The 27,723-nt window shown below is 36.5% G+C and overlaps 1 protein-coding gene across 1 annotated transcript; it reads right to left on the bottom strand.

The window, feature by feature from the left end:
• Positions 1–8,112: 8,112 nt before the first annotated feature.
• Positions 8,113–27,467, bottom strand: LARP7 (La ribonucleoprotein 7, transcriptional regulator). Its single transcript, XM_007454799.1, has 13 exons — positions 27,318–27,467; positions 21,020–21,223; positions 20,470–20,570; positions 20,317–20,400; positions 20,019–20,183; positions 19,847–19,940; positions 19,423–19,770; positions 19,199–19,343; positions 17,207–17,358; positions 16,301–16,419; positions 12,782–12,941; positions 12,443–12,534; positions 8,113–8,472 (listed from the first exon to the last, which is right to left on the bottom strand). Exons 2-13 carry the CDS (start codon positions 21,219–21,221, stop codon positions 8,392–8,394), a joined length of 1,743 nt encoding a protein of 580 aa, XP_007454861.1. The 5' UTR covers positions 21,222–21,223; positions 27,318–27,467; the 3' UTR covers positions 8,113–8,391.
• Positions 27,468–27,723: the final 256 nt, after the last annotated feature.

Below are 27,723 nucleotides of genomic sequence, written 5' to 3'. Positions count from 1 at the left end.
TATAATAATTACAAATAAATGATTGACATGTGACCTTATACCCTCTTTTCCAAAATACTGCTCTAGCATCACAGCCTCAATAGCACAGCTATGTGGGAGAAAGCCAAGTCCCTGTATTTGGCCTCTTGCTATTATCTAATCGTGGTTCCTATTTGTCCAACAAAGTGTAGTATATTTCCACTTAGAGTTCTACCCCCAAATTAGCACATGTTAAAAAGCTAACAATCACACCTCCACCTCACTGGTCTGCCTCTTGAAAAATCAACTCTCATCCTAACCTTTTTTTTTTTTTAAATCAACTGCTGTGTTCCGCCATCCAGCCTAAAATCTCAGGCTTTGGCTCTTCAACCTCCATCAACATTTATATCTGATCAGCCACCAATGATTGTCAGCTCTTCCTCAATGATACCCTTTCCATTTTCACTGAACTCCTCTTCTTCATGACCCAGATATTCTAGTGGCTTTCTAATTTAGTTTCACTGATATCTGTTTTTTCCTTCATCACTTCAAAGAGTTACATATTGATGTTGGTTTTATTAGACTGATATTTCATGATATCTTTCCCGTGTTTAGAATCTTCAGTTGCCTACAGGTCATACCCCTGAGTCTGCCATTCAAAAAATTTCTATAGACTGATCCTTATCAACTTATCCCATTCTTTATCTTTTCCTACTTTCTTTTTATCAATCTTTTCAGCTGCTGAGATTCTTTGCTGTGTCCCAAACATGCCAGACAAGTTCCAAATTTATTATTTTTACATATGCTGTTCTCTCAACTTTACTACTGTAATAGAATTAGTTAGGTAAATATTCAACCAACAACCTTTGCCCTCTTTAAGAAATACTTCCAAACATGTAATCAATCCTAGTGTGACTATTCAGAAAATCTACTCCTCTGGCCACAACTGACTGATCTAAGAATGCACCTGACCCAGGCTTGGTCTGTCAGAGTCTGTCTTCTGGGAATTGGAAATTTGGAATTGAGAGTTACAAGCCTGGAGAGCACTGCTACTGAGTCAAGTGAACAGTTGAAGTAGGCTCTCTAAAAACTCCTATTGTCAAGAGGTCCAGAGCTGCCCGGGGTCCTGCACTTCTTGAGGCTTTATTATTCATCTATCTCTGCCACAGAGTTCATGTGCCTCCCTTATATTCTGACAATAATTTTTTTTCCTTTGCTTAATTTAATGGAGTTATTTTCTGTTTCTTGCAACCAAAAAACCCGTAAATAATACAATTTCTTTCTCACTCATTCTTGCATACTTATTCTGTAAATATGTTGCTGGGCCCCTTATTGACCTATTCTTGCTCTGATTGACAGGTGAAGAAAATCATCATTGAGTATTTATTTCATGAGCCAGGCAAGTTCCAGCACAGCACAAAAGCTCTGGAGTTATTCTTGTGTCCTATGTACGGCCCAGAAGTACCATGAGAACTATTGAGCCAAGTATACAAGAATACCTTTGCAGCTGGAGTGAATTCAAGATTTGTAACTTCATAAATGGAACAGTGGCCTCCTCAGATATATTTCTGGAGATAAATGGTCCCCTCAAACTTCATATTGCAAAGCCTTGAGAATTTTAACTCAACACTAAGTGAAAGGGAGAGAACCCTAAATTGAATGAGATTAAGAACATTTGTGGGTATATCAATTTAACAAACAGGGCAGGAGGGTCTCTTTTCACCACACCATTTCCAGCATTTATTGTTTCTAGATTTTTTGATAATAGCCATTCTAAGTGGTGTGAGATGATACCTCATTGTAGTCTTGATTTGCATTTCTCTAATAATTAGTGATGTTGAGCATCTTTTCATGTGCCTCTTGACCATCCGTGTCTTCCTCGGTGAAATGTCTATTTAGATCTTCCACCCATTTTTTAGTTGGATTGGTTGTTTTTTTGATATTGAACTCCATGAGCTGTTTGTATATTTTGGAGATTAATACTTTGTCTGTTGTTTCATTTGCAAATAAGTCAGAAAGAGAAAAACAAATACCATATTGTAACACACATACATGGAATCCAAAAAAAAAAAGGTACTGATGAACCTAGTTGCAGGGCAGGAATAAAGATGTAGACATAGAGAAAGGACTTGAGGACACAGGGTGGGAGGGGGAAGCTGGGGCGAAGTGAGAGTAGCATCAACATATATACACTACGGAATGTAAAATAGCTAGCTAGTGGGAAGCAGCAGCATGGCACAGGGAGATCAGCTGGGTGCTTTGCGATGACCTAGAGGGGTGGACCAGGGAGGGTGGGAGGGAGGCTCAAGAGGGAAGGGATATGGGGACATATGTATGCATATGATTGATTCACTTTGGTGTACAACAGAAACCAACACAGTATTGTTAAGCAATTGTACTCCAATAAAGATCTATTTAAAAAAAAAAAAGAATAGAGCTTCCCTGGTGGCACAGCGGTTAACAGTCCGCCTGACGATGCAGGGGACACGGGTTCGTGCCCCGGTCCGGGAGGATCCCACGTGCCACGGAGCGTCTAGGCCCGTGAGCCATGACCGCTGAGCCTGCGCGTCCGGAGCCTGTGCTCTGCAGCGGGGGAGGCCACAAAAGTGAGAGGCCCGTGTACTGCAAAAAAAAAAATAAAGAATATTTGTGGGATGTGGGGCTTGAAATAAAGTTGTATTATGGGAAAATAGTTATATTTCTTGCACACCTTCGTTTGTGGGCTGATTTCTATTGCAACAGAAATAATGGTTTTGTAATATTTTAGGTAAAGATATACATTATCATTTTCCATACTCATTGGTTCAGAATGTAATTTATCAATTGAATAATGAATTCACTAGTTAACCCACGAGATATGAAGATTAATTTTTAAATAGCCATCCTATTTTTGTACACTTCACTTTATATTAAAATAAGGATTTGGCAGGGGTTTGTTTGAAAGGTTACTTCATAAGTAATTCCATGAAATAAATGTTCTTTAAGTACAGGAAAATAAACTCCTTAAATCGTGACAATTTTTATTTACTCATGCCACTAAAGACTCTTGGAAATACAAATTCAGATCTATTCTAGTTAAAAGATAACAGAGCAAGAGGCTTATCAAATGGACTCAAGGCACAAAAAAGCCTTTTTTTCCCCCTGGCATCAGCTAAGCCTATTGTCGGGATATAAGAATGCTGATATTGTCAGTTGATTCTTTCATATAACTGTTCATTGGTATAAGCTATTATTCTAAATACTACCGTGGATCCCAGTTGCATGGTGGTAAAGTTCTATCAATTCACAATACAGTATATAATATTACCCCTTTACCCCTATCCCTGACCATACAGGATAATACTAATACTAATCTTTTTTTTAAAATTTTATTTATTTATTTATTTATTTATCTATCTATCTATTTATTGTTGCATTGGGTCTTCGTTGCTACCCACAGGCTTTCTCTAGTTGTAGTGCACGGGCTTCTCAATGCGGTGGTTTCTATTGTTGCAGAGCACGAGCTCTAGGAGCGTGAGCTTTGGTAGTTGCGGCATGCAGCTCGGTAGCTGTAGCTCCCCAGCTTAGTTGTTCCGCAGTATGTGGGATCTTCCTGGATTACGGCTCGAACCCATGTCCCCTGCATTGGCAGGCGGGTTCTTAACCACTGCGCCACCAGGGAAGCCTTAATCTTTTTTATTTTGTCAATCTAATCGACCCATAAAAGGCAGCGTGCCTCATTTTATTTTCATTTTTATTTTCTTGATTACTAGAGAGTTCATGGGTCTGTCCATTATGTTTATTGGCCATTTATACTTCCTAATCCTCATCCATTTTTCTATTAAGTTTCATCTTTCCTCATTGGTTTGTAGGAGTAAAAACAAAAACACAACACTTTTCTTAAGATCAAGCCTTGTTTACTCAAGATAAATCTAAAACCTTCCAGAAACATAAATTATATTCCATACCCTTGGAATATAGTTATGACTATAGCTCTAAGTATTGGCTACAGAAAGAATAATAATGAAAAATATTGTCCTATAGTAGTTCAAAATCTCAGGGCGATGGACTACCTTTAGAGATCCCTATTTTAATTCTTGTCCCTGAAGTCTCTACTTAGATGATGATTTGGTCTATATTACAAATCATGTCTCTAGGTTTGGATCACCCCAGACCTGGACTACTTGTGATGATTTACAAGAATGTTAGTTTTTTGTTCTGTTTCCTTCAGCAGTGGAAGAATATTCTCAAATACAAAATACAAAAAGCTGAACATCTTTGTGCACTGGGCTGCCACGTATGGTGGGCAGATTGTGCACTGCACAAATCCAAGAACACCAAATCCAAGAACATAGGTTCACATTGTAACCTATGCAAATGCTGCCATCAGTGCATGACTTGTGCCTCAATATGAAAAAGGCAGCCTTGTTTGTGTGGTACCATTAAGAAGGTCAAGAGACAAGTGGGGACTAAGTACAAGTGATAGTGTCGACTCTTTCCTAGCGTGACTCCTTTCTAGTCTTTCATTCCAATTGCTTTTCTGTATTATAAACTTCCTAAGGCATTTTCAAAAACGTGTGATTTAAAACCAACAGGGACCTACTGTATAGCACAGGGAACTATATTCAATATCTTGTAATAACCTACAATGGAAAAGAATGTGAAAAAGTATATATATGTATGTACATATAAATCACTTTGCTGTACACCTGAAACTAACACAACATTGTAAATTATACTTCAATTTTAAAAAATGGTTAAAAAAAACTATGGAAATTTGGGGAAAAAATTTTAGATGAATAGTATAACTTGGTCACAGCAGCTCTCTTAAATCCAGAGAGAGGTAAGGAAGCAAGATAGCACAGAAATATGTCTTTAAAAAGACCAAGGGTGTGGTTATTAGCATGTGGAATTCTCTGGAATCAAGGAAGTCTACTGAGTTCTTGAGAAATTACTACTGCCTAAAAACTCATGAACCTAGACTAAAAAAAAGTGTGATTTATTTTTTAAAGAATGATATTCCTTTTAATTAAGGTTGTACTGGCTGCAAAGAATGGACTCACTCATGCTAACTCAAGAAAGATCTCTGCTTATGTCTCTATCTTCTGGATATCAAAATCAAAAAATGAGGTAAAGACAGGATTCACAGGTTTCAGACTGGGAAATCATGTTCTATTAACAGCAGATTAAAAGATAGATATGGCGCTGGGAATTCCCTGTCGGTCCAGTGGTTAAGACTCGGTGCTTTCAGTGCCACAGGCCTGGGTTCCCTGGTAGGGGAACTAACATCCCACAAACCATGTGGTGTAGACAAAAAAAAAAAAAAGATATCACTCTAAAAATATAACATATCTGTAAAATAAATAAATGTTCCATAAACCAAGTTGAAAGGCAAGAGATTGAATGGGAGAAAATATTTACAAGAATGTAGTTAACTGTTGCTGGCAGTGAAAATTTGTACAGCGTTTTTGGACATTTTCAGTCATGCTATGTAAAATATATTTCTGCCCTGGCAATTCCTATTCCAGAAATCTATACTGCAGACACACATACATGTCAACAAATGTGGAGGACACACAGCATTGCTTTTAGTAGTGAAATAAAGCAGATAACTACAAGAAATTGCAGTACATCTCTACTACGAGAGGCAAAGCATTGGTTGAAAAGGAAGTAAGAAAGGAAGTGGGAAGAGGTCGGGAGAAAAGGAGGTGTTCTAAACATTTAAGTATGTGGTCTTTAGAGTAGGAGAAGCTGGGTTTAAATCCTAGACTGGCGATTTTGACCTTGGGCAAGTGCTTCAGTTTCAGTTTTGAAGTTGTGATAATAGTGGCACCTACTTCACTGAAGTAACACAGTAAACAGGTTAACAAAAGACAATGACCATGGAGGTTTTCTTTGTGCCAGTGGTATTGAGCTACTTCAAGGTGCTTAAATAAAATTAGCATCGCAGTTAAGGAAGGAAACCCCACTGACAAGCACAAAGACAGGTATGTAGTAGGCACTTTAAAAAAAAAAAGGAACGTAAGTACTGAGAATCAGCAACTTGAAAGAGAAAATATCCTTTATGCAACTAAATCAGCATCTGATCTTGGGGAACATCCTGAAGCACACATTCAATTAAACAAATACTTACTAAGCAATTACTAGGTACTAAGCGTTGGATAATGAAGGGAATACACTTACCCAAAGGATCAAAGGTTAGAGACCTCGAAAGGTCATGCAGAATTATGACTTTGCTTTCAGGAACCCATCCCATATCTGGAGTAACTTGTCCTGTCACATTGTATCGCAACTTTAGTTGACTTGCCTGTCTTCCCCAAGGCTGTAAATTCCTCAAGGGCAGGGGACCTTCCTTACCTCTTCTTTGTATCTCTAATGTCTATAGTGTCACTGTCTGATATATAGCATGAGCTAAATAAGTATTCCTTTAATTAAGTGAATTAAAGAATAAATGAGGGCTTTTCCTGGTGGCACATTGGTTGGGAGTCTGCCTGCCGACGCAGGGGACGCGGGTTCGTGCCCCGGACCGGGAGGATCCCACGTGCCGCGGAGCGGCTGGGCTCATGAGCCATGGCCGCTGAGCTGACACATCCGGAGCCTGTGCTCCGCGATGGGAGAGGCCACAGCAGTGAGAAGCCCGCGTATTGCAAAAAAAAAAAAAAAAAAAGGTTAAATGAAAGAATGAATGAATAGGGTTTTCTCCTTCTCCACCTTTTTCCCTTTGTCCCTAGGACTTAGCAGCACGAGGGCAAGAGTGTCTAAACACAGATATTTGTTGAATGATTGCTTCTCTTGTTTTAAAGACTGCCAAGAGGCGAAGTTCTGAAATTTTATCTGATAACCTCTTGGAAGTCACCTTATGACGGTCCTCCTTGAGATTAACTCAATTCTTGAGACATACACCTACTTTTGATTATTCTAGATCAACTGGAGCATATTTAGTCACAATCCTCACAAGAGGGTTTAGCAACTATTAATTGATCATTCTTTTCCTTCATGAGTGTGTGTGCTAGCTTTCCTTCATGGGGAGAGAAAAACTAGTGAGTCAGTGGCAACCTGTCAGTGTACCTTTTTTTTTTTTTTTTTAAATAAATTTATTTGTTTGTCTTTATTTTTGCCTGCGTTGGTCCTTTGTTGCTGTGTGCCGGGTTTCTCTAGTTGCGGCGAACAGGGGCTACTCTTCGTTGCAGTGCGCGGGCTTCTCATTGTCGTGGCTTCTCTTGTTGCAGAGCACAGTCTTCAGGCACGCAGGCTTCAGCAGTTGTGGTGCATGGGCTCAGTAGTTGTGGCTTGCGGGCTCTAGAGCACAGGTGTGGCGCACAGGCTTAGTTGCTCCACGGCATGTGGGATCTTCCTGGACCAAGGCTTGAACCCGTGTCCCCTGCATTGGCAGGCAGATTCTTAACCACTGCACCACCAGGGAAGCCCCAGCATACCTATTTTTGGTACTGATAAGCTGTTGCCATCCCAACCAGTGATGCAGCCAATTTCCTCAAATTTCTGGCCCATAGGAGTGAATAGATTCTTGATCCGTTGCTTCCCACAATGCATAGAAGGGAGAGCCAAATTAGTCCTTCACTGCTGGACAATGCTGATGGAACTAAAAATGGGTTTGTAGCCCAAGAAAATGAACCCCAGGGCTGTCCAGAGTACTTTCCTGATACCTGGTGAGAAATTAAGATGCCAGTCACGTACATGCCCTGCGGGTTCAGTTCTGGGAAGGCCTTCAACATACCATTCTGTGATTTTCCCGAATAAAATGACAGACTTCGGTTATGCCTAAGGCTGATTCCTAGATTTTTTTTTTTTCTGTGCTCACAGCATCTGTCTAACCAAAATAAAATGTTTATTAGCTTCATTATGAAAACAAACTCACTTAACATTTTAATTGGAAACAGTTCATATGGTCTGTTCAGTGGAAGCTCAGATAGGCAAAGTGCAATAAGCAGAATGAAATATCACACATACGTCTCTGCATAAATCAACATGAAAAAGTATTTGAGATGTTTCAAATGGAAAAAGCAAGCTACAAAATAATAACTACAGTGAGAGTTCTCTGTTAAACATTTTTTCCTAAACTATTTATTTATGTAGTACTATTATTTTTGCAAAAATGTTATTGTTTTTGTAATACAAAACAGCAAAATTAATGATAATGTTTGGAAAAAAATATAATGTTCAAAACACATTTATTTTCTAAATCACTCTGAGGTTAATTTATATCAGATAATTTCAACAAATACAATGTTTAATGAAAAAACAGTGGTATACAGTGTAATTGTCTCTGGACAAAAGTCTTGTTTACAAGTTAAGGAACAAAACTATTTCTTTTAATTAAATGTAGGTTTTAGAAAAACATTCATTACACATTACTACTGTTAAAAAAAAAAAAAAATCCCTAAGAATAGCTCTAGCATCCAGTGAAATCTTAATAGGCGAATCAAAATGTTTTTTTCAATCATATTCAGAAAATCTAATGTGTTTACTTGCTTGTTGAGTCTTTTCGAGTCTGATCTTTTCGGCTTTGGTGATTAACTACAGAGAAAGAAATCAGAAATTAGAATGTACTGGATATGTAAAAAGAGAAAGATAATTATGAATAGAAAAATCTCATAACTATTAGCTTGAATAAAACTTCTTAAAAAGGGGAAGAAGAAAACAAATGAGATAATTAAGCTTACATCAAATCAGTTAGAGAGAGAGGTGTCTAGATTATGGCTTATTAAATAGATATTAAATCTTTGAATTACCTATGATCCTCTCATTTTAGGTACAGATTACTAAAAAAATTTTCAATTAAAAATAAACATTCCACCAACAAGGACCTACTATACAGCACAGGGAACACTCCTCAATATTCTGTAATCAACTAAATGGGAAAAAGAATTTGAAAAAAGAATAGATAAATGTATATGTATAACTGAATCACTTTGCTCTACACCTGAAAGTAACACAACATTGTTAATCAATTATGTTCCAATATAAAATTACAAAAAAAAAAAAAAAACACATTCCATGCTGGTAATTTTTTTGACATTTTAGGAGGCTTAAGGACCAAGATTTGTTGTTTAGTAGCCCTTTGAGCTTGAGTATTAATTATCAAGACACTTCTTAAATGATGTGTGGCCTTTAATAATTATATTGTGCTTGAAAATTCATATTATTTGAATGAGAATTCATATTATTCATATTATTGAATTCATATTATTATGTGAATTCATATTATTTTGGGCTGAGTGCTACACAAAGGTTTGCTTACAAATTTAAAAAATATTCCAAATAAGAAACTGCTATTAAGAGTACTTATTAATTACACTCTTACATAAATACTTGAAAATTTTAAAGAAGGCAAATGAAATTATGTGGAATGCAGAAGAACATTTAAAATATCTATATATTCCAGAAGCTTTCTTGATAAAAAAACTTAAGGTATCTTATTTAGCTTTGGAGGAAATGAAAATTTTATTCTCTTGAAAAAACAGATTCTGATGAGTATTCATTAAAATAGTTTATTTAAACTGGTGATAAGTGGCCACTGGCAGGAAATCACTTTCAGATTAAACTAAAAGCCTTTTTATCAGTGAAGTGAGTCAAAATGTAAGTGTTTAAAACTGTTACACCGATATGTTCTTCACAAATTTTATGAATTCTACCTATACCTGCTTAATATCTGACCTATCAGTACTTTGTAAAGGAAAGAACATTTTGATAAAAACATTAAAAAATTCAAATATGTTTTAAAAGCTAAAGAGAAATGAGAAAAGCCTTACTGTGTCTCCAGTACCTGTTATCTACTTTTACCAACGTGCTCAAAGTGATAGGGTACACTACAAAGATTTGGTCTGGGTAGAATGAATCAGACCCCTTTTGGCAGATCTTTCCTTCATCTTACTGATCTTTTGTCAGAGGTCTTAATTAAACTTATCTGTACTTGATTTTTATGGGTAAAAATATCATACATAGAAAATAAAATATTTCTACCAATTCTTTTTTCTTTTAAGTCTGTGTAAACTGACCAGAGCTCAGGAAAGTGTCCCCAGTAGCCTTCTCCTCCACAATGTGAAAATAAGAACCAGGATTGTTTTTAGTGCTTTTCTTTCACTCAATTATGGACCAAGTATAATGTTACTGTGGAAACGGTAGGTGGGCATGTCAGTGAGGTATTTATGCTATACTTTTGGCTGCTAATTTTTTCTAAAATACTTAATTTCCATTACTAACATGCTTGCTTCCAGTACTCCAGCTACACTGTCCTAGTCTCACAATCTCCTTTCAAGGCCTCTGCACTTTCTTCTTTTTTTTTTTTTAATATTTTTATTTATTTATATTTTTGGCTGTGTCGGTTCTTAGTTGCGGCACGCAGGCTTCTCTCTAGTTGTGGCATGCGGGTTGTTTTCTCACTAGTTGTGGCATGCAGACTCCACAGCGCATGGGCTCTGTAGTCTGTGGTACTCGGGCCCTCTAGTTGAGGCGGCAGGCTTAGTAGTTGTGGCACACTGGCTTAATTGCTCCATGGCATGTGCGATCTTAGGTCTCCGACCAGGGAACAAACCCTTGTCCCCTGCATTGGAAGGCAGATTCTTTACCACTGGACCACCAGGGAAGTCCCAAGGCCTTTGCACTTTCTGTTGCCTCTGACTGGAAAGCTGTGCATCTAAATTTTTTTTTTTTTTTTTTTCTGCCGTACGCGGGCCTCTCACTGTTGTGGCCTCTCCCGTTGTGGAGCACAGGCTCCAGACGCGCAGGCTCATCGGCCATGGCTCACAGGCCTAGCTGCTCCGCGGCACGTGGGATCTTCCCAGACCAGGGCACAAACCCGTGTCCCCTGCATCGGCAGGCGGACTCTTAACCACTGCGCCACCAGGGAAGCCCTGTGCATCTAAATTTTCCTGACTTGCTTGCTCACCTCCCTAAGGTCTCCTCTACTGTCACCTTTGCAGATAGAACTTCCCAGACAATCTCATCTCATGTATCCCATTATATTTTTGAGTTTTCTGTACAGCACATGTCATCATCTGACTTATTAATATATTACCTCTAAGCCTCAACAAAGAAGGGGACTTTGTTACTCACAGCTATATACTCAGTTCCTAGAACAGTGGCTAACACAAACTGGTACCAAAAATATTAAATAAATAAATTAAGAAAGAAGTAAACTAAATTATGGTCTAACCCCCTCTCCTCTGAGAAGCTTCTCTGTGTGGTACCTTTTTTTCATTTCATGAAATGAGCAAACTAGTTACATCCATAGCTTTAGCTAGGATTCTATACTTTCAGAGGTTTATCACACAAATCACGTGTATGATAAACCTGATGGTGTAAGAGGTAAATGAGAACTCTCCCAATAATAGAACTACTCACTGCTTTCCAACCCAATTTATAAAATTCCCTAAGTCAGTGTTTATTTCCTTGTCTCAAATTTAATTTGTGGAGATGGAATCTTTCTGAAAAATAAACTTTCTGATTTCTAGTTTTAAAAATATATAAAATTTAAATGAAATTTCACACCAATTAGAAGGATAAGCATTATTTAACAAAATGATTTCATTTCAGTTGTCAGTTCTGGATTAATGATTTTAACATTTAAATACTCTCAAGCAGGCTTTGAAATTAGCACCTCGTGGACCTGAAAGAGTGAGTCCTTAAGAAGGGAGGCCTCCCCATCTCAGCAAATTCAGTCCACATTCACAGAATTAACAAAGACCAGTAGAAAACCTCCTCCTAAATCATCTTAAATTCCAATGAATCCTAGGCTATCTAACGCTGATGAAAAAACTTAATTTTCCAATTAAAAAAAAAACAACAAAGAATTTTATAAATAGGACGCTAAAGCAACAAACCTAGAACACAGGAAGTATGACCTTTCAAGTGCTAATCAATCATAAAAGGATGTACGTACATCTTTCCATATTTTACCTATTTTTACAATATACATTAAAAAACTTATACTAGTAATATTACTTCTATTATGTGCACATAATAGGGCACAGTTATTATGTGCCCTATTTTATTCTAAGCACTTTAAGATGTTCTAACCTTTACGTGTTTAATAATGTCTTAAAATAAATTAGACAGCTTACTAGCAACAATAAATATCTGATAAATTTAGTGTCATTTAAAATAAAATTATTGAAAGAGAGGCTTGCTTTAAATTATTTAATGTATTATTTAAGTTTGTTTCTTTCACTAGTCAGCTAGCCTAGAGAAAAAGGAATAAAGCTTACCATTGCTACAGGGAATGTTATGCATAGTCTCTCAATCTTATCTGTGGAGGCTCATATTTTTAAAAAGTACAATCTAAATACATTGTGTTTTTTACCATTAAGACAATCTTTAAATAATCATTCACCACAAAGCCATAAATGAAAGCATCCAGAAATTTAAATTACATCACTATTTTCTTTTTAAAAAAAGATAAAATTATGTACCCTTGTGTGGAAAATAATTCTAATTTCGTATATTTCAAAATCTAGAGAAATAAAAAAAACAAATATGAATTGATTACCTTCTCAGTGCCTCTTTTCTTTTCACGAGGCTGATTAAGTTTGGCCTGCCTATCTACCAAAATCTTCTGCCAATACCTCTTTTCATGGTCACCTTAAAAAAAAAGAACAAAAAAACCCCACGAAAATGCTGATCATAAGGATACAGATGAAGAAACATATTCAAGGCTTTATATTGTCAACAACCGAACCGGAATAGTCTGATTTTATTAATGCTACTTTATGCATATTACAGTACCAAAAAAACACAACAACGTAGTTTCATTAGCCAAACTCAGAAATTATAAAACAATCACCCCACAATAAGAATTGTTGAAAAAGAATGTTCTATTAAGTTTTACCAGAAAGAATCTCTAGTTTCCAGCAGTGTTTCTTTTTAATTTCCGTATATGCATTTATTACTGCTTGAGCATCCTCAGGAGTTTTAAATCTAGCATGGCATTCTGTATCTCCTTCCAGCAAATCAACATAAACAACTTCTGAGATTACTGCCAAAGTATCCTGCGTTAGAGTTTAGAAAGGCTTAAAGTAAATAATAAAAATGTTTCAATATAATTCTAAAATTATTCCAATGGTTGTACTAGAATCTATTATAAAATTGAGCCATATGTCATTTAAAAATGAGGAGAAACTATTCTATATCAAACATTTCTTCTAAAATATATGCAAATGGGGAATTTCCTGGAGGTCCAGTGGTTAGGACTCTGTGCTCTCTCTGCTGATGGCCCAGGTTCAATCCCTGGTCGGAAAGCTAAGATCCCATAAGCCACACAGTGCGGCCAAAAACCAAAAAAAAAAAACATAGAAAGAGAAAGAAAAAAAGCCCACAAAACGAATGCTCTTAAAAAGTGTCTTGGACAAAGCTGAGAACCAATTTAACATCAACTCTAACAATAACTTTCCTTCCTTCAACAGCATCCTTAAAATCTTAACTGGAATGGGAATATTGCATAAGGAAAAGAGATTTGTAGAGCGGAATGTACAAATACAACTCCAAATTCAGAAGAAGGTTTCCAAGTCTGGGTGTAGTTAAAGAGTAAAATTAAAAACAAACAAAATCAAAAAGGGATTAAGGAAGAAGGTGTGTTTCCACTTACCTGTACCAAATCACTTATGACTTAAAATATATGTAAACTTTTTATAACCACTTGTGAAAAACATTTCAAGGAACATACAAAGTAGTTCCCAAGTAGTCTATGGGAATACAGATAGCTCAAGAGCTTTTATTCTCTGATAAAAACACCTAAGCAATCTTTTCTAAACAAGTTGAGTCACACAGCAAGGAAAAGTTTTACCTATACGGCCTGCTGTGAGGGCAAATTAACAAGATTCCTGCATTCCTAGTCTTTTTTTTTTTTCACAGCAGGTTGTAGAGTGTACGCAATGTAATTATGCAGGAATGTTACACTAATTCTTAATTCATCAACTTCCATTCATAAAGCTAAAGAAATAACTGAAGGTTCCCAACTGGGGGAAAGAAGCCTTACCCACCTCACCTCCTTTAGTTTTAACCCAAAATTTCAAGGCACAACTAATTTAGATTACTTTTATTTATTTATTTTAAAACATTTATTATTTTCTTCGGCCCCGCCATGCAGCTTGTGGGATCTTAGCTCCCCGACCAGGGATTGAACCCGGGACCTCGGCAGTGAGAGTGCAGAGTCCTAACTAGTGAACCGCCAGAGAATTCCCTAGATTACTTTTAGACATTGGATTTTTAAAGTATGAATTACAAAAAGAACTGAGCAATACCTGGAAATATTTTTTCATAAGAAAAGTTTATAAAGTAGTAAAAACCTGTGCTTATGTACAAGCCAGGGACTATATCTTAATTCATCCCAACACTTAAAACACCGCCTATCACAAAATAGGCTCTTAATAAATGTATGCTAATTCAATGAAAAAAAAGTTAAGAGAACTGGAGAGAAATATACCTGCTAATTCTTCCCATTTCTCTATCTAATCAGTATTAAATTTAGACACAAAGCAAGAAACTATGGTATGAAGTGATGAAATTTTAATGTGTTCATTGGTAGTAGTGAGAGTTTTATAATTGATTTATAAAACAGATTAGATTACTACAATTCAAAAGATATTTACTAAATATCCATTATAATGTCAGGCTAATCTCCGGATTTAAAACCCTTCTTAGAATGACAAATTAACCTGGTAATCACATGGGCAAGTCACAGACAGCAGTAACAATCCTAGCTCAGTTTTTGTTCCAGCAAAATGTAAGTAATTACTAACTTGGTTAATGCAGTTATTTTACGATATTGGTGATCATAAATGAAGAATGTATAATTGACATAATTACCATTTAGATAATAAAAGCTATTTGATAAATATAATTAAACCTATGTCAGTCATTCCAAATAAAAAACTTTGTGTAATTTTTCTGTTCAAATTTTTTGAATCTGACTAACCACAGCAGCGTTTACATTCTCAATTTTTTATCCTTCTTATTTGAAAGTCTATATTGTGACCAAACTTGAAATGCAAGCTGGTAATACCAATTTGGGATTGACCAGGTTTAATACTGTAATAAGAATCTAAATTTATGTGTTAGTGACAGCTACAGGAATTTAGGGGATAGGGTTTCAGATGAAGAGTGCTTACAGATGGTTACAATGAGCAACCTTAATGGTTATGCAAGTCAAAAAATGTGACTGCTAAGAGTCTATGCAAAAGCAAAACAATATACTACATGGTGCTGATGTCAGTATAAGAATTTTAAATATATTTGCTATGTTACAGAACATGTTATATAGTTTAAAAAGAAAGCATTTCACCTAAATCGGTGACAAGGTTTAAAAGTAAATAAAATACGGTACTCCCACTCAGAGGAATATGTGAGTAAGAAAGGAATATTGCTGTCTTGGTACAAAATGCTGTAGAAGATAACTTTATAAAAGTGAAAAAAGAAGACTAGTACCATATGAATAGCAATTTAAAGTGTAAATTGTGTAGAAATAAAGATTTATTTGCATATGCATGTAAAATTTTTGGAGCTTTGGAAAATAGTTTACACTTTTCTGTAATTGTTTCAAATTTTTAAAATAATCAGCATGGATTAAAAATACCAAAAATTTTTTAAAATAAAAATTTTAAAGGCTCTTTTCTCCAAAATAAACTGTGCCTTTCAGGAAAAAAATTTCTATTCCCAAGAGGATTCATTAACAGACAAAAATAAACTAAGCCCACGGTAAGTGAAAAATATGCATATTATCCCTTTTATTCCAAAATCGTTCTGACTTGTTAAATCACAAAATCTTTTAGGAATCTATTGAAAGCTAAGAGCTCTAATGAAAACAAATTACAAATTCTCTAGTTTGCTCCAAACCAGACAACAGCAGATAATTACAATTTTATTTTAAAAATAATTTCAAACCAACTCTAATGTTGATTAAATATTTTAAAAAGTTTTAGCATTAAGTATTTTCCTAAAATCTAGTTTCTCTAGGTTTTTCTGAAAACAGAGGAAGTCCCCTAAAAAATGAATACTGGAAAACATTTTACTTTATTTACCCTATTAGTTATAATAACTATAGTATGGTTTCCTCATCCAACTATACAACCACCATTAAGTGCACCAATAAAAATAAGTAAAAATTGCACTTTTCCTATAAATGGATTAAACTATGTTCACTGTAAATTTGATCGAGTGAGGAATTTCAGTCTTTAGAATTTGCTTCAAGTCAAACTTAAGGGCTATTATGGAATCAAAACCAGTAATCATTTACCACAAGAGAACAAATTCTAATTTGATTTGCTTCATTTTCCACATTCAAAACACCTTCACATGGGGGGGTTTTTTAGAGGAAAGAGAAACAACTATCCTGGGGATACAAAAGCATTACCCTGACTTGTTTCCTGCCAGGTAAAGGCTCAGTGCTAATGATCTTCACAATCACACCACTCACAAACTGTGGTCCTGCTGCATTAACCTTCTCCTGGGGACCACCCTCTTCACTGTCTGCTGTTTGAAAAGAAGAATACCAGAAATAAATCTCTTACACTTAATAATTTAACCCTTAGGAGGCCCACTTTAGAATAACAATAATGATTTCTCAGCCTGATTTAAATAATTAATTTAAATTTACTCGTAAAGTCATTATGTTGTAAGTTATACTATGTATGGCAGATCACCATGAAGTAAAATACAAAAGCCTTTATTATTGTAAATGCTAACTTTTACCATTAGAATAGCACTTGTAGTATCTTAAAAAAAAAAAGCTCCTTTTCAATGAACCAAGTAACAAAAGTGCTTTACTCAGTGAAGAAATAAACAGGCATAGGATAATATATAAGAATATTGTACATAAATTACAATTCAAATGTGAAATTTATATTTTCAACTTACAGGAATTTAAAATATATCCTAATATTGAAGACTTCACAAAAATCTTGTTATAATTTGTTCCTGCTTGTGGCTAATACCAAGGAATAACATGTTGGTGAGAAATTATCATCTTTGTTTCTATAAACCTGCTCAACTCAAACTAGGCACTCATTACTAAATTTGATTAATAATGAAAACTGTAGAGAAAACATATGATTGAAAAAGATTGTTTAAAATGAACCCTTCAAATATTATGTTAAGAATAAATCACACGTCTGGACAACTTGACAAATCAGTAATTTTTCTAATAACAACCATTGTATAATCAAGTTTTTAAAACTAAAGTTTATCATATAATAACTCACAAAGTACATTTAGTGTAAGTACAATATAATGCTAGAAAAACTATCATAGTGATGCTTACTTTTTTCATTTTTCATTTCGGACTTAGTAGGTACTCCATGGTTTGTTTCCATTTCTGACTCTAATTTTATTTGGGATATTGTTTTTTTTAAAGAAGCCATGCTAGCTTTTTGCAGTGCTAAATACTCTTTTTTCAAATCCAGCCATTCGGTCCTATAATGAAAAAACACTGTACTTTTAAAATAGTGACAATAGATCATTAAATAAAAAGTAAGTATCTAATACAGACATTCAGTGACTTACAATCACCCCTCCTCCCAACCTTTCTTTCTTTAAACACTTACACTCACATTATTTCCTGAGTTCTAAGTCCATCTGGCAAACAAAGGGGAGTTCCCTTTGCCCCAACATTCAGATTAAATGTTTTATATTTGATGATTCAATTCTTGAGTATGTTTCAAATATCTGAATTGATGAAACTAAAAGTATTGAATTAATTAACTAGTAACAGTTACTAGAAAAGTCAGTCAACTCTGGGGAAAAAATGAGAAATTAAAATTTAAAGATTTGTTAAACTGCTTCCAATTTGAGAGACAACATTCCTTAGTATTTACTTGAGTCAAAAGGAATTTCTAAGAAGAAAAAAACACCCCATGGAAGCAATTTATTTATTTACATACATTTAACGTGTAAGATGTTTCTTCAAACAGCTAGAGCTCCTCCAGATAGAAACACAATGCCTCGCCTGGCTCTGCAGGAGCACTCATTGTTACCCTAATCTATGCCATCAAACAAGCAGATAGGGGATTTTTTTTTTTTTTTTTTTTAAAGAAGAGAATATCTGTGGTAATGGTTTTAGCTGTTAACATTGACATCTGTATACTTCAAAAAAAAAAAGTATCCAGACCCACCCAGGACCATACATTCCCTGAGAGCTGATACATTAGAATAACAAAGGGCTCTTGTAATGATTCTCTGAGATAAAAAGCCAAAAGGAATTCAGGAGTTAAGAATAGTATAAATAGAAGTACCCAAAGTCCTTGCCTTTTAACCCTCCAAGAGGAAAACTGGATTCTTTGGAAAGTAATCCAGGAAGGTTAAGAAAAACTCTCTCCTAAAAGGTATGCCATTTGCTTTCTTCTACTTATCTCTCACCCCTTGAGTAGATGGACTCCCTTTAACTTTAACATGGAAGTACTTTCTGTGACTTTTAAAATAGTAAGTGCTTCCATGTTTTAGTAGAAGTGAATCCAAATTATGCCTCCAGATTCGAGATGTTACAGAAGCCAAGGGGATCCCCTTTGCTTTAACATGGGGGTACCTGCTGTGTAAAACAAAAGTAAGTGCTTCCATGTTTCAGTGGAGGTGTCCCCAAACCGACACTTTCAAGGATTCAGATCTATTTTTATAGGATAAACTGTTGAAACTGGCTACTAATGAAGCTCTGAAAATAAAATTATGAAAATACAGCATTGCTTGTTTAATTTTGAAAAAAGGGTAAAAATATATAATCCTTACAATGAAAGTTTACTTAATTTAACTGACGTGTTTGTTCTGATCCCAGATTATTTTCTAAATTTCCTTTACAGGTTAAAGGACATTCATGATTTTTATTTTTCTTCCCAAGACTGGGCTCCCCACCACTTAAACGTGGATGTACTTGCTTTGAAACTAAAAAAGTAAGTGCTTCCATGTTTTAGTGATGGTAAGTCTTCCTTTTTCATTTTAACTTCAAGAAAACTTCAGGAGTACTTAACTGAATGGCCGGTCTATGATACATTAAAGCTGTACTTCTAAATCTATTAAGGCACACCCTCTACTTTAACATGGAGGCACTTGCTGTGACTTGATAAAAAATAAGTGCTTCCATGTTTTAGTGTGGTGGTTCCTTTTTAAACCCCAATCGTGTTAAAGCAACTTGTCTGCAGATCATGGCTTCAGGCCATTACTGTTGCTAATATGCAACTCTGTTCAATACAAATTGGAATTGCACTTTAGCAATGGTGATGGAGTGTGTCAAATGCCAACAATATAATTTGTACCGCTGACTTACTTTGATAGTACTCGTAATGGTATAACCTCTTCTCCCATTTTATGCCTCTCTTTATGTTTTTTCTTATGCTTTCTTTTTGCTTTCAAGAGGGATCCATCTTTTATATCTCCAGTGTCTTTTTCCTCTTCAGTAGAGACTTCTAATTCTAAATTAAAAAACAATAAAGACGTGTGTTAAGAAAAAAGGAAAACTTTATCTAATCGTAAGCTTAAAGTTAGAAATACCTTTGTTTTCTTTACAAACTTCTGAAGCTTTTTTAATGTTGTCTTTCCGAGCCAATTTTTTAAGCTTTGATTTGGGAGTCAGGTAATTTGCATCTTCAGAGCTACTTCTCTTTCTCTTCCCTGTTTTGCCTAAAGGTAAGCTGGATACTTCAGTTCTTTCTCGTTTTTTCTTCTTCTTTGTGGGTGGCTTTTGGGGTTCAGAAATCTCTATGTCAGAGCCTTCAGATGTGGTCCTCGATCTTTTTTTACAGACGCTTTCCTTGCTTGTGTCCATATTTGACTCTTTGGTCTGGATACTGTCTTCTTTCTTCATTCGGCCTTTCTTCTTCTTTTTCTTTTTCTTTTCTTCTGTAACAATTTTATCTTTTTATTATTTATTATTTTACTTCAACTACATCTACTTTAAAAATATTTAATGACTCACCAGCTACTCTAAGAGCAGGAACGGGCTTGTTTTTCACTGTCTTGGGAAATACACCAGGTTTCCTTGGTGCTTCCTCTGGTGGGTTATTAAGGAACTGAAATGAAATAAAATTTTGTTACTATTTAAAACAGTTGGTTATTTTCTTTTCCTTTCTTTTAGGTTCTGGACCTACCTCAATAGCTTTTGCTGCTTGTTCTTTTGTTTCAAATTCCACAAAGGCAAATCCCTTTGGATCGCCAGTAGACTTATAATGCGGTATACTTATATAAACAACATTGCCACATTTTCCAAATACTCTTTCAATCCAGCTGTGATTAACATTTTTGGGAAGTAATTCCTATGATAAATTAGAAGCAATATTAAATAAAATGTTAAATCTTAGAATAAATTTTTACTTAACTGAATATTAAAATGTTTCTGTTGTTTTTTTGGGGACAACACTTCTGAGCATTTTCAGAAAAATGGCTCACCACATACACAGTCCGCTCATCCTCATCCTTTGGTCTTTCACCCAGAGGCTTTTTTCTCCTGATTCTGGTGCCTTCTAAATCCAGCTTTAAAACAGTACATAAGGTTAATACACTAATACAATATTATGTGACATAAGTTGTAACAATTCTTACCTCTACAACAGCTGAATTTTTCAGTGCTCTGGCTATTAACTTTCCATCAGTGGTCAATTTTTTCATTTTGTTGAATGACACGAGAAGTGATATATCAACATCTAATGAAAACAAGTTAAAGTGAATAAATATAATTAAAAAGAAAACATTAAAAAAATAAACCAGCAGGAAAAATGGTACTTAGGATAAATTTAATCTGCCCCTTAAGTTAGACACAGCCCTACTGGTCACAGTTATACATTTATAACAAAATTGATACAACTTCCCTTCAAAACTAGTCAAAGGTGTTTTGAAATGCAGACTAGGTAAAATGCCTTTGTCTGAATCCTGCACATACCTCTATGCATTCTCAAATGAACATACGTGGTAAATGTTCATCTGCTTTGAAGTTGCTAGAGGCCTAGTGCATCTTTAACTGTAAAAATATAAAGGCTATAAAAAGTGACCTACAATAGTTCTCATAAAATTATACACATTACACAAGCGTCGTGTATTTGATGCTATATACACTACATTATAGAATTACATACAGTATCTTAGAAGTACTTACATCCATCTCTAGATTTTTCTATCTGCTCTCGAAGAAATCTATCCTTGTGAAGATTTGCATCTCCAAACCAGAAGTCCACCTGCTTTGCAATATCTGCAAGCACCTGTTTTACCCGAGACCTTTTCTTTTTTTCTACTTCTTTTTTCTTTTCAGTGCTTTCCTCTTCCAGTGCCTTTTCTTGATTTCCACTTCCAGTTTCCATTCCTGTCAACTGGGAAAAGGTAAATATCAACTGAGTACAAGTAATTAGTAATACGGAAAAAATGTTTAGTTTAGCCTTTGTCCGAAGGGAAATGGACTCAAATTTGACTGCCAGAGAACAAAGTTCAGGGGAACACTTCAGACATTTTTCACCATTAGCTGAGGAAACTTTCATTGGCTTTCCTAAGTGTTTAATTTTTTTTTTAGTTCTTTCTCGTTCACTTCTCATTTGGCCTTGTTTTTACTTTTAAAATAATTTACCTCCTATGTTATGGAGCACAGCTTCAGTATTTTATGTCTTAAACTGCAGAACCAGATTATCCTAGTATAATTTATGTCTACATTTATATCTCAAAGTATAACATTAGGAACTGAAATATTCTTCATTTTGAAAAACCTCAAAAGTTATCTGCATTTTAAAATACAACTTCTAATGAAATAAAAGTTGATTCTTGATTTTTAAAAATGTTAATTTGTTTACTAGAAGCAGAATTCAACACATAAGTCACAGAATCCACCATCTCTTTTTCAGGTGACCTTCCTGTTCCAGTGTTTATTTCTTGGGCAGCAACTTTCAACCCCCTCATTCCTCAAGTCACTGCATGCCTCTTTGCTCCCTCTGCTCCAGCCATGCTGCTTTTCTACTGTAGCTACAACTCAGCTGGCAAGCTCAACTGAGGGATTTTTGAACTTGCTATTCTCTCTAAAATTATCCCCTAGATAACATGGCTTGCTTCCTCACTTGCTGAAGTCTTGTTCAAATGTCACCTCAGTGAGATCTCCCATAACCCTATTTAAAACTGCAAAGTTCTGGACAGATACTGTATCTCTCCAGTTTTTTTTCTATTGCACTTATAACCTTCTAACATTACTATACATTTGTTTATTCTTTATCCTTCCTAGAATGTAAGATGGATGAAATCAGATTTTTGTCTCTTTTGCTTACTGGTGAATCCCCAGTCCCTGGTACACAGTACTCATTCAAAAATTTGTTGAATGAATTGTGTCATCTTAGTTGAATCACTAAAGGTATGCACACAAAAATGAGTAGATGAGCAAAGGCTTAACACGAGGCCTGGGGTGATGCAGCCTTGCCTAAGAATAACCTCGGTCTCCCATAACATGGTTTTTTGGAAACAGGAGCATTAAGACAAATGGGGAGAGTCATCTGTCTCCTCTGTTGCACTGGGTTGGGCGCTGCTATTAGCTGGTATGCAGTCCTTAAGGCTGTAACCAGAATGACACAGTAGACTGGTGGGCAAAAGGGCTAAAGCTTTTACATAGCAAGGTGACCCAAAACACTGTTTGCCTTTATCTGTGGAAGCCATACTTGTCTACTGTAGATGGGAGGGCTGGGGGCAGGGGAAGCAGTGGATTTGAGTAAATGCTGGGGCTAGGACTCCAGATGAGATTAAGATTCTGTCCCTACTGTATCTTCTGCCTTGTATCCTTTAAAGCTCAGTAAACACAGTATTAGATTAAAGCCTATTTGTGTCTCCTGAGTCTGACTGTTAGCTAGAATCTGTCACTGCAGCAGTGATGCTGCAGACAGTACCAGAAATAGTGTTTCAAAGTGACATCCAGTAAGAGGGTACAAAGCCATTAATGCATTTCACTTCAATCTCCAACTAAATGTGCATTCTCACCAAAGTCAATAGAAGAGTATTCTGATTATTTTTAGAATAGGCTTCCGCTGACTGGCTAAGCACCAATTTTTTTAATATACAAGTAATGAAGTATTTATTTAGATGATGCTAGCATAACCCATAAAATGGAGGAATATGGGGCTTCCCTGGTGGCCCAGTGGTTGAGAGTCCGCCTGCCGATGCAGGCGACACGGGTTCGTGCCCCGGTCCAGGAGGATCCCACATGCCGCGGAGCGGCTGGGCCTGTGAGCCATGGCCGCTGAGCCTGTGCATCCGGAGCCTGTGCTCCGCAACGGGAGAGGCCATAACAGTGAGAGGCCCTCGTAACGCAAAAAAAAAAAAAAAAAAAAAGGAGTAATATGTCACAATTAATCATTAGAAAGACAATCAGGTGTCATTCAGTGCTGCATAACCACAGTCCTCACCTCGCACTCCCACTCCAACCCATCCTGTCAGGCTTTCCTTTCCACCTTTCTAATGAAACTGAAAACAATTATCTCCGCTGTCTACCGGACCTCTCGCCAGCATCCGCAGTTGGTAACTCCCTCACTGAAAACATTTTCTTCCTTTAGCTTCCAGGCGTAATCTTCTCAATTTCCTTTTTTGGACCCTCCTACTCCGCTCTACCTTTACATGCTGCCTAGGATTGCATTCAGTCCTGAGCCCCCTTCTTACCTACACAGACCTCCTTTCAGAGGATGTCTGGCTTCAAGCTCCTTGGCTCTATGCTGATGTTTCACAAATCTATCTTCTCCCTGACCTTTCCCATTAGCTCCCCATTCCAACATGGAACTGTCCATTTGACCTCTTGTTTATTTCTTGCGTATCTCAAGCTTAAATTGGCAGAAATTGAATTCTCTAATTTTAACAAACCTATTTTTTGCCTTGTTTTCCCCAACTCAGAAAACACCAGTGACAAAATTGCTGAGAGGGCAAAAACACTTAAATCCTTCTTAATTCTTCTTTCCTCACACCCCACAGCCAATTCATCAGCATTTCTGTTAGCTCTACCTTTTCGAAATACATACTGAATATGAATCTTTCTCATTTCTTCCATCACAACCACCTGTTCCAAGTTATCATGGTGTCTTGCCTGAACTTCTGCAAACACATCCTAACATTTGCTTGCTTCTACTCTTCTTCCATTACCATCAATTTTCCAGATAGCAACTGGAATAATCATTTAAATATGTAAATAAAATGTCAATCTCTTGAACAAAATCCTCCACAGGTTTCTTATCACACTCAGAATAGAAAACAAAATCCTTACTGTGGCCTATAGGCCCTATTCCATCTGGCCTGGGGATCTCGCTCTAACTTCATCACTCGCACCTTCTTCCAGGGTGCTCATTCCAACCACAACACACCATCTTTTTGTTCCTTTTTAAACAAGCTAAGGCCATTCCCATCTCAAGGCTCCTGTTGCTCTCTAGCTTCCCTGCCACACCTGCAGGGATTACTTCCTTGTTCATTCGGGTCTCTGCAAATGTCACTTTCTCAAAGAGGCTTCCTCTTTCACCCAATCTAAAATATCCCCTCCCGGCCAACCTTAACCCTACCCGCCCCCTCAGTCACCACTTTCTACACTTGTATCCTCTTATCCCTAACTGGAATTATAATTCTATTGCCTGTCTGCCTCACTAGAATATAAACACTATGAAGGTAGAGACTTCAGTTTGATCACAACCTCAGCATTTGTTGAATAGCTAGATATATCTAAAAGGATCTAATAAACTGTGAAGTGTTAAGCATTTCAAGTTATTTTGTTAGGGGGTCAAATGTAGGGTATGACTGTCACTATAGCAGGGTCCACGCTAACTTTCCCTTCTGAAAAAACTACAAATTATAGAGGGCAGACTACCAGCTCTCCACTTCTTTGAATCGTCAAAGCCACCATCTAAGGAAATAGCGGACAGAAACGCATAAGCACAGAAAGTCACAATTCTCCCAGAAATCAGACTTTTCCCATCATTCTCATATCTCAGCCCAGATACTCTCCTTCTTTCCTTCTCCTAAAGAATTTTTTGTGGCTTGGAGAATTAAGTTCAGAAAATCTTGCCTAGTGTGAATAACACTCATCTACAAATTTTAATCTTAAAAATATATTCTATAGATAATCAAATATACCTTCACTTTAGGGGAAGACATGAATTAAACAGGAAATAACAAGCTATGGTACAAGTTTGCTTCCCTACACAATGGTTGCAGAAGATCAGGAAGTTACATGGCAGTATTTTTGTTACAATTTTGATCTTCACAGCTTACTTTCTCAATGTCCTATGATAACAAATATGTGTGTTGTCATTCCATACATTCCAAATCAAAATTATTGTCTTTCCTACCCATGACTGTTCTTCTCACCATCCTCATTTTATTTAAGGATAACATATTTCACTTAGTTAACCAATCAAGCTATTTACTAGCTGTATGGATTTTGAGCAAGTTACCTCATTTTTCTATGGTCTATAAAATGTGAATAAAAATTATACCTGCATAATAGAGTTGTAAGAATTAATCAAAATAAATAAACCACTTCCCATTGCTGCTATATAGCACACACTCAATAATATGTAAGCATTATTATTTATTATCATTTTATCATTTACCAATCTGTTATTAAGTACTATCAATTCAACCTTTGGAATGGCTCTTACCTCCATCCAGTGTTTTCCACAACTACTGTCACAACAGTATGGAACTAGTTTATAAATTGTTCTAGAAGTCATCCAGCCTTCACAGAAGCTGTGTAACTTGTCTAAAACACAGATCTAATTTTCTGACTCTGACATTAAAACTTTCAACATTAGAAACTCCTCAGCACCTTCTAGTAACATAATCTGTAGTTTTAAAAAATTGTTAAATGAATGAACTGGTTTCATGGGCTTTAAACAAATAAAAGTTACCGTGTAACAATGCCAGTTACTTTACATACGTTGTTTTAAATCCTCATAATCCCTCTAGGTTCTTTTAACTTCTTTTTACAAAGGCTCAAAGATTAAGTGACTTGGCTAAAGCTTGCTGGGTAAGTAAGCTCAGGTATGCTTGACTCCCTCACTGCCTACATTTTAGTAGACCTTCTTGCAACCTGTTACCATGTGCTCTATGTTCTGACTCAGAAATCCTTAATCTGAAGTCCATGGAATTTGCGATGGATTTCAAGAATTCTTGTGAATCCCATGAAATTTTCAAAAGATAAATTTTAAAGAAAAGGTGAAATCATGACTCTTCTACATATATAAAATGATCACATGTCAAAGATTTTATTTAAGCAATTAACCAGGGAACTAGCCAAGTGTTAAAAACCAGGAGTTTTTAACTCCTGGTTAAAAGGAGTTACTCAAAAACTCCTTTTCAAAGGAGAACTCAAAAATTAGACAAGCACAAGTACAAGCAATCAGGAATGTTGAAATGAATTTGTTAAAATAGGTTGCAATACTAATCAAGGCAATAATTGCAAGACTGATTTCCATTATTGTTTTCTACAACTTACACAATTGTAAAATAGCTCAATGACGATGAAAGGCAGAGATAACCTGGAACAGTGAGCTAGACAAGACACCACATATATGTGTGTGTGAATATATATATATATATATATATATATAAAATGGGCCATTTCAACGTCTTCCACAATTTTTCTTAGAAAAAGTTGTAGCAAAATGTTTTCACATGTACATGCATTTTCCTGGGAGGCTCATCCATAGCTTTAAAATCATGTTTTAAAAGGAAATGGTGTGCCCGAAAGGTTAAGAACCATTGTTCTTGTCACAGCTGACTATTCAGCAGTACCCAAACACTTTCTTGTCTCTTGGGCCTTCGCTTTAAATGAGTCTTCTCGTCTTCCTTGCCTTATAAACTTCTATACAATTTTCAAGGCCCAGGTTAAATGGTATCTTACTCTTTCTAGCCTTCCACTACCACGTCTCCCGTAATCAACTGCCTCCTCATCTGTTTTCTCTTAAGTAAGTCTATTAACGTACTCGGTACACTATTTAACGCTTATTATTTGTTCCTTCCATAACTGGATTTTCAGCTCTCTGAATGACAAGGACTAAAGTTCTGAGAAAGAAAATGACAATTTTAAAATACAAGTCCTCACATTCGATATCTTTTAGCCAGCAAAACTCGAACCTGTGAAGTAAAGCAATTTCACTTTTGACTACTGCCCCTCTCGGTACCCGTCCTTCCGCACGGAAGCCGCCAAACGCTGGACGGCCCCGAACCTTCCAACACCGGACAACACGCGCCCCCATCATTAAAACTTGGGAACTACAAGGGCTGCCGGAGGACTTTTGCGCGTGCGCACAGAGCACTACGACGAGCAAACTGACGGTTGATGGGAGGGGGCGGGGTGAGAAGGACAGATGATAGAATGGCCTGCATAAAAAAGGACTGAGAGAAATTCAGACCTCACCTAACCTGGGCGACCCTATAGTCCACTTAGAACTTACTCCGTTCAATTCCCAAAATACAGGGGCAGAGACTGCGTCCTTCAGTCCTTCCCGTCTCCCGATCCTTAAAGTCGTAGCTGTTTTCGCGTCACAGGAGGAGCGACAGCGTCCTTCCGTACGCCTCGGAAAAGACAGGCCCAGCGAGTGTGCGTCTGTCGTTTACGTCACAGGCGTGGGCTGCCTCAGCGTGCGGGGCGGGGCATCGGAGAAGGCGGCCGCTGCGGAGGCTCGCAGACGAGGAAGAATTTGATTGGCGGTTTGAAAACGGCGGTTCTCGCCGGGGCGGTGGTGGGCGGGCTAAATATTGGAGCTTGATCTGGTGTGGTCACGGCTTTTCGCGGGAGACGTTCGAAAATGGATTTTGTGCAGTAGATGGGTGAAGTGAGCTGTTTCACGGCATTTCCGG

Source organism: Lipotes vexillifer, unplaced genomic scaffold (assembly GCF_000442215.2).
Source record: "Lipotes vexillifer unplaced genomic scaffold, Lipotes_vexillifer_v1.1 scaffold1219, whole genome shotgun sequence".
NCBI classification, from domain to species: Eukaryota; Metazoa; Chordata; class Mammalia; order Artiodactyla; family Lipotidae; genus Lipotes; species Lipotes vexillifer.
This window is presented reverse-complemented; position numbering and strand designations above follow the sequence as displayed.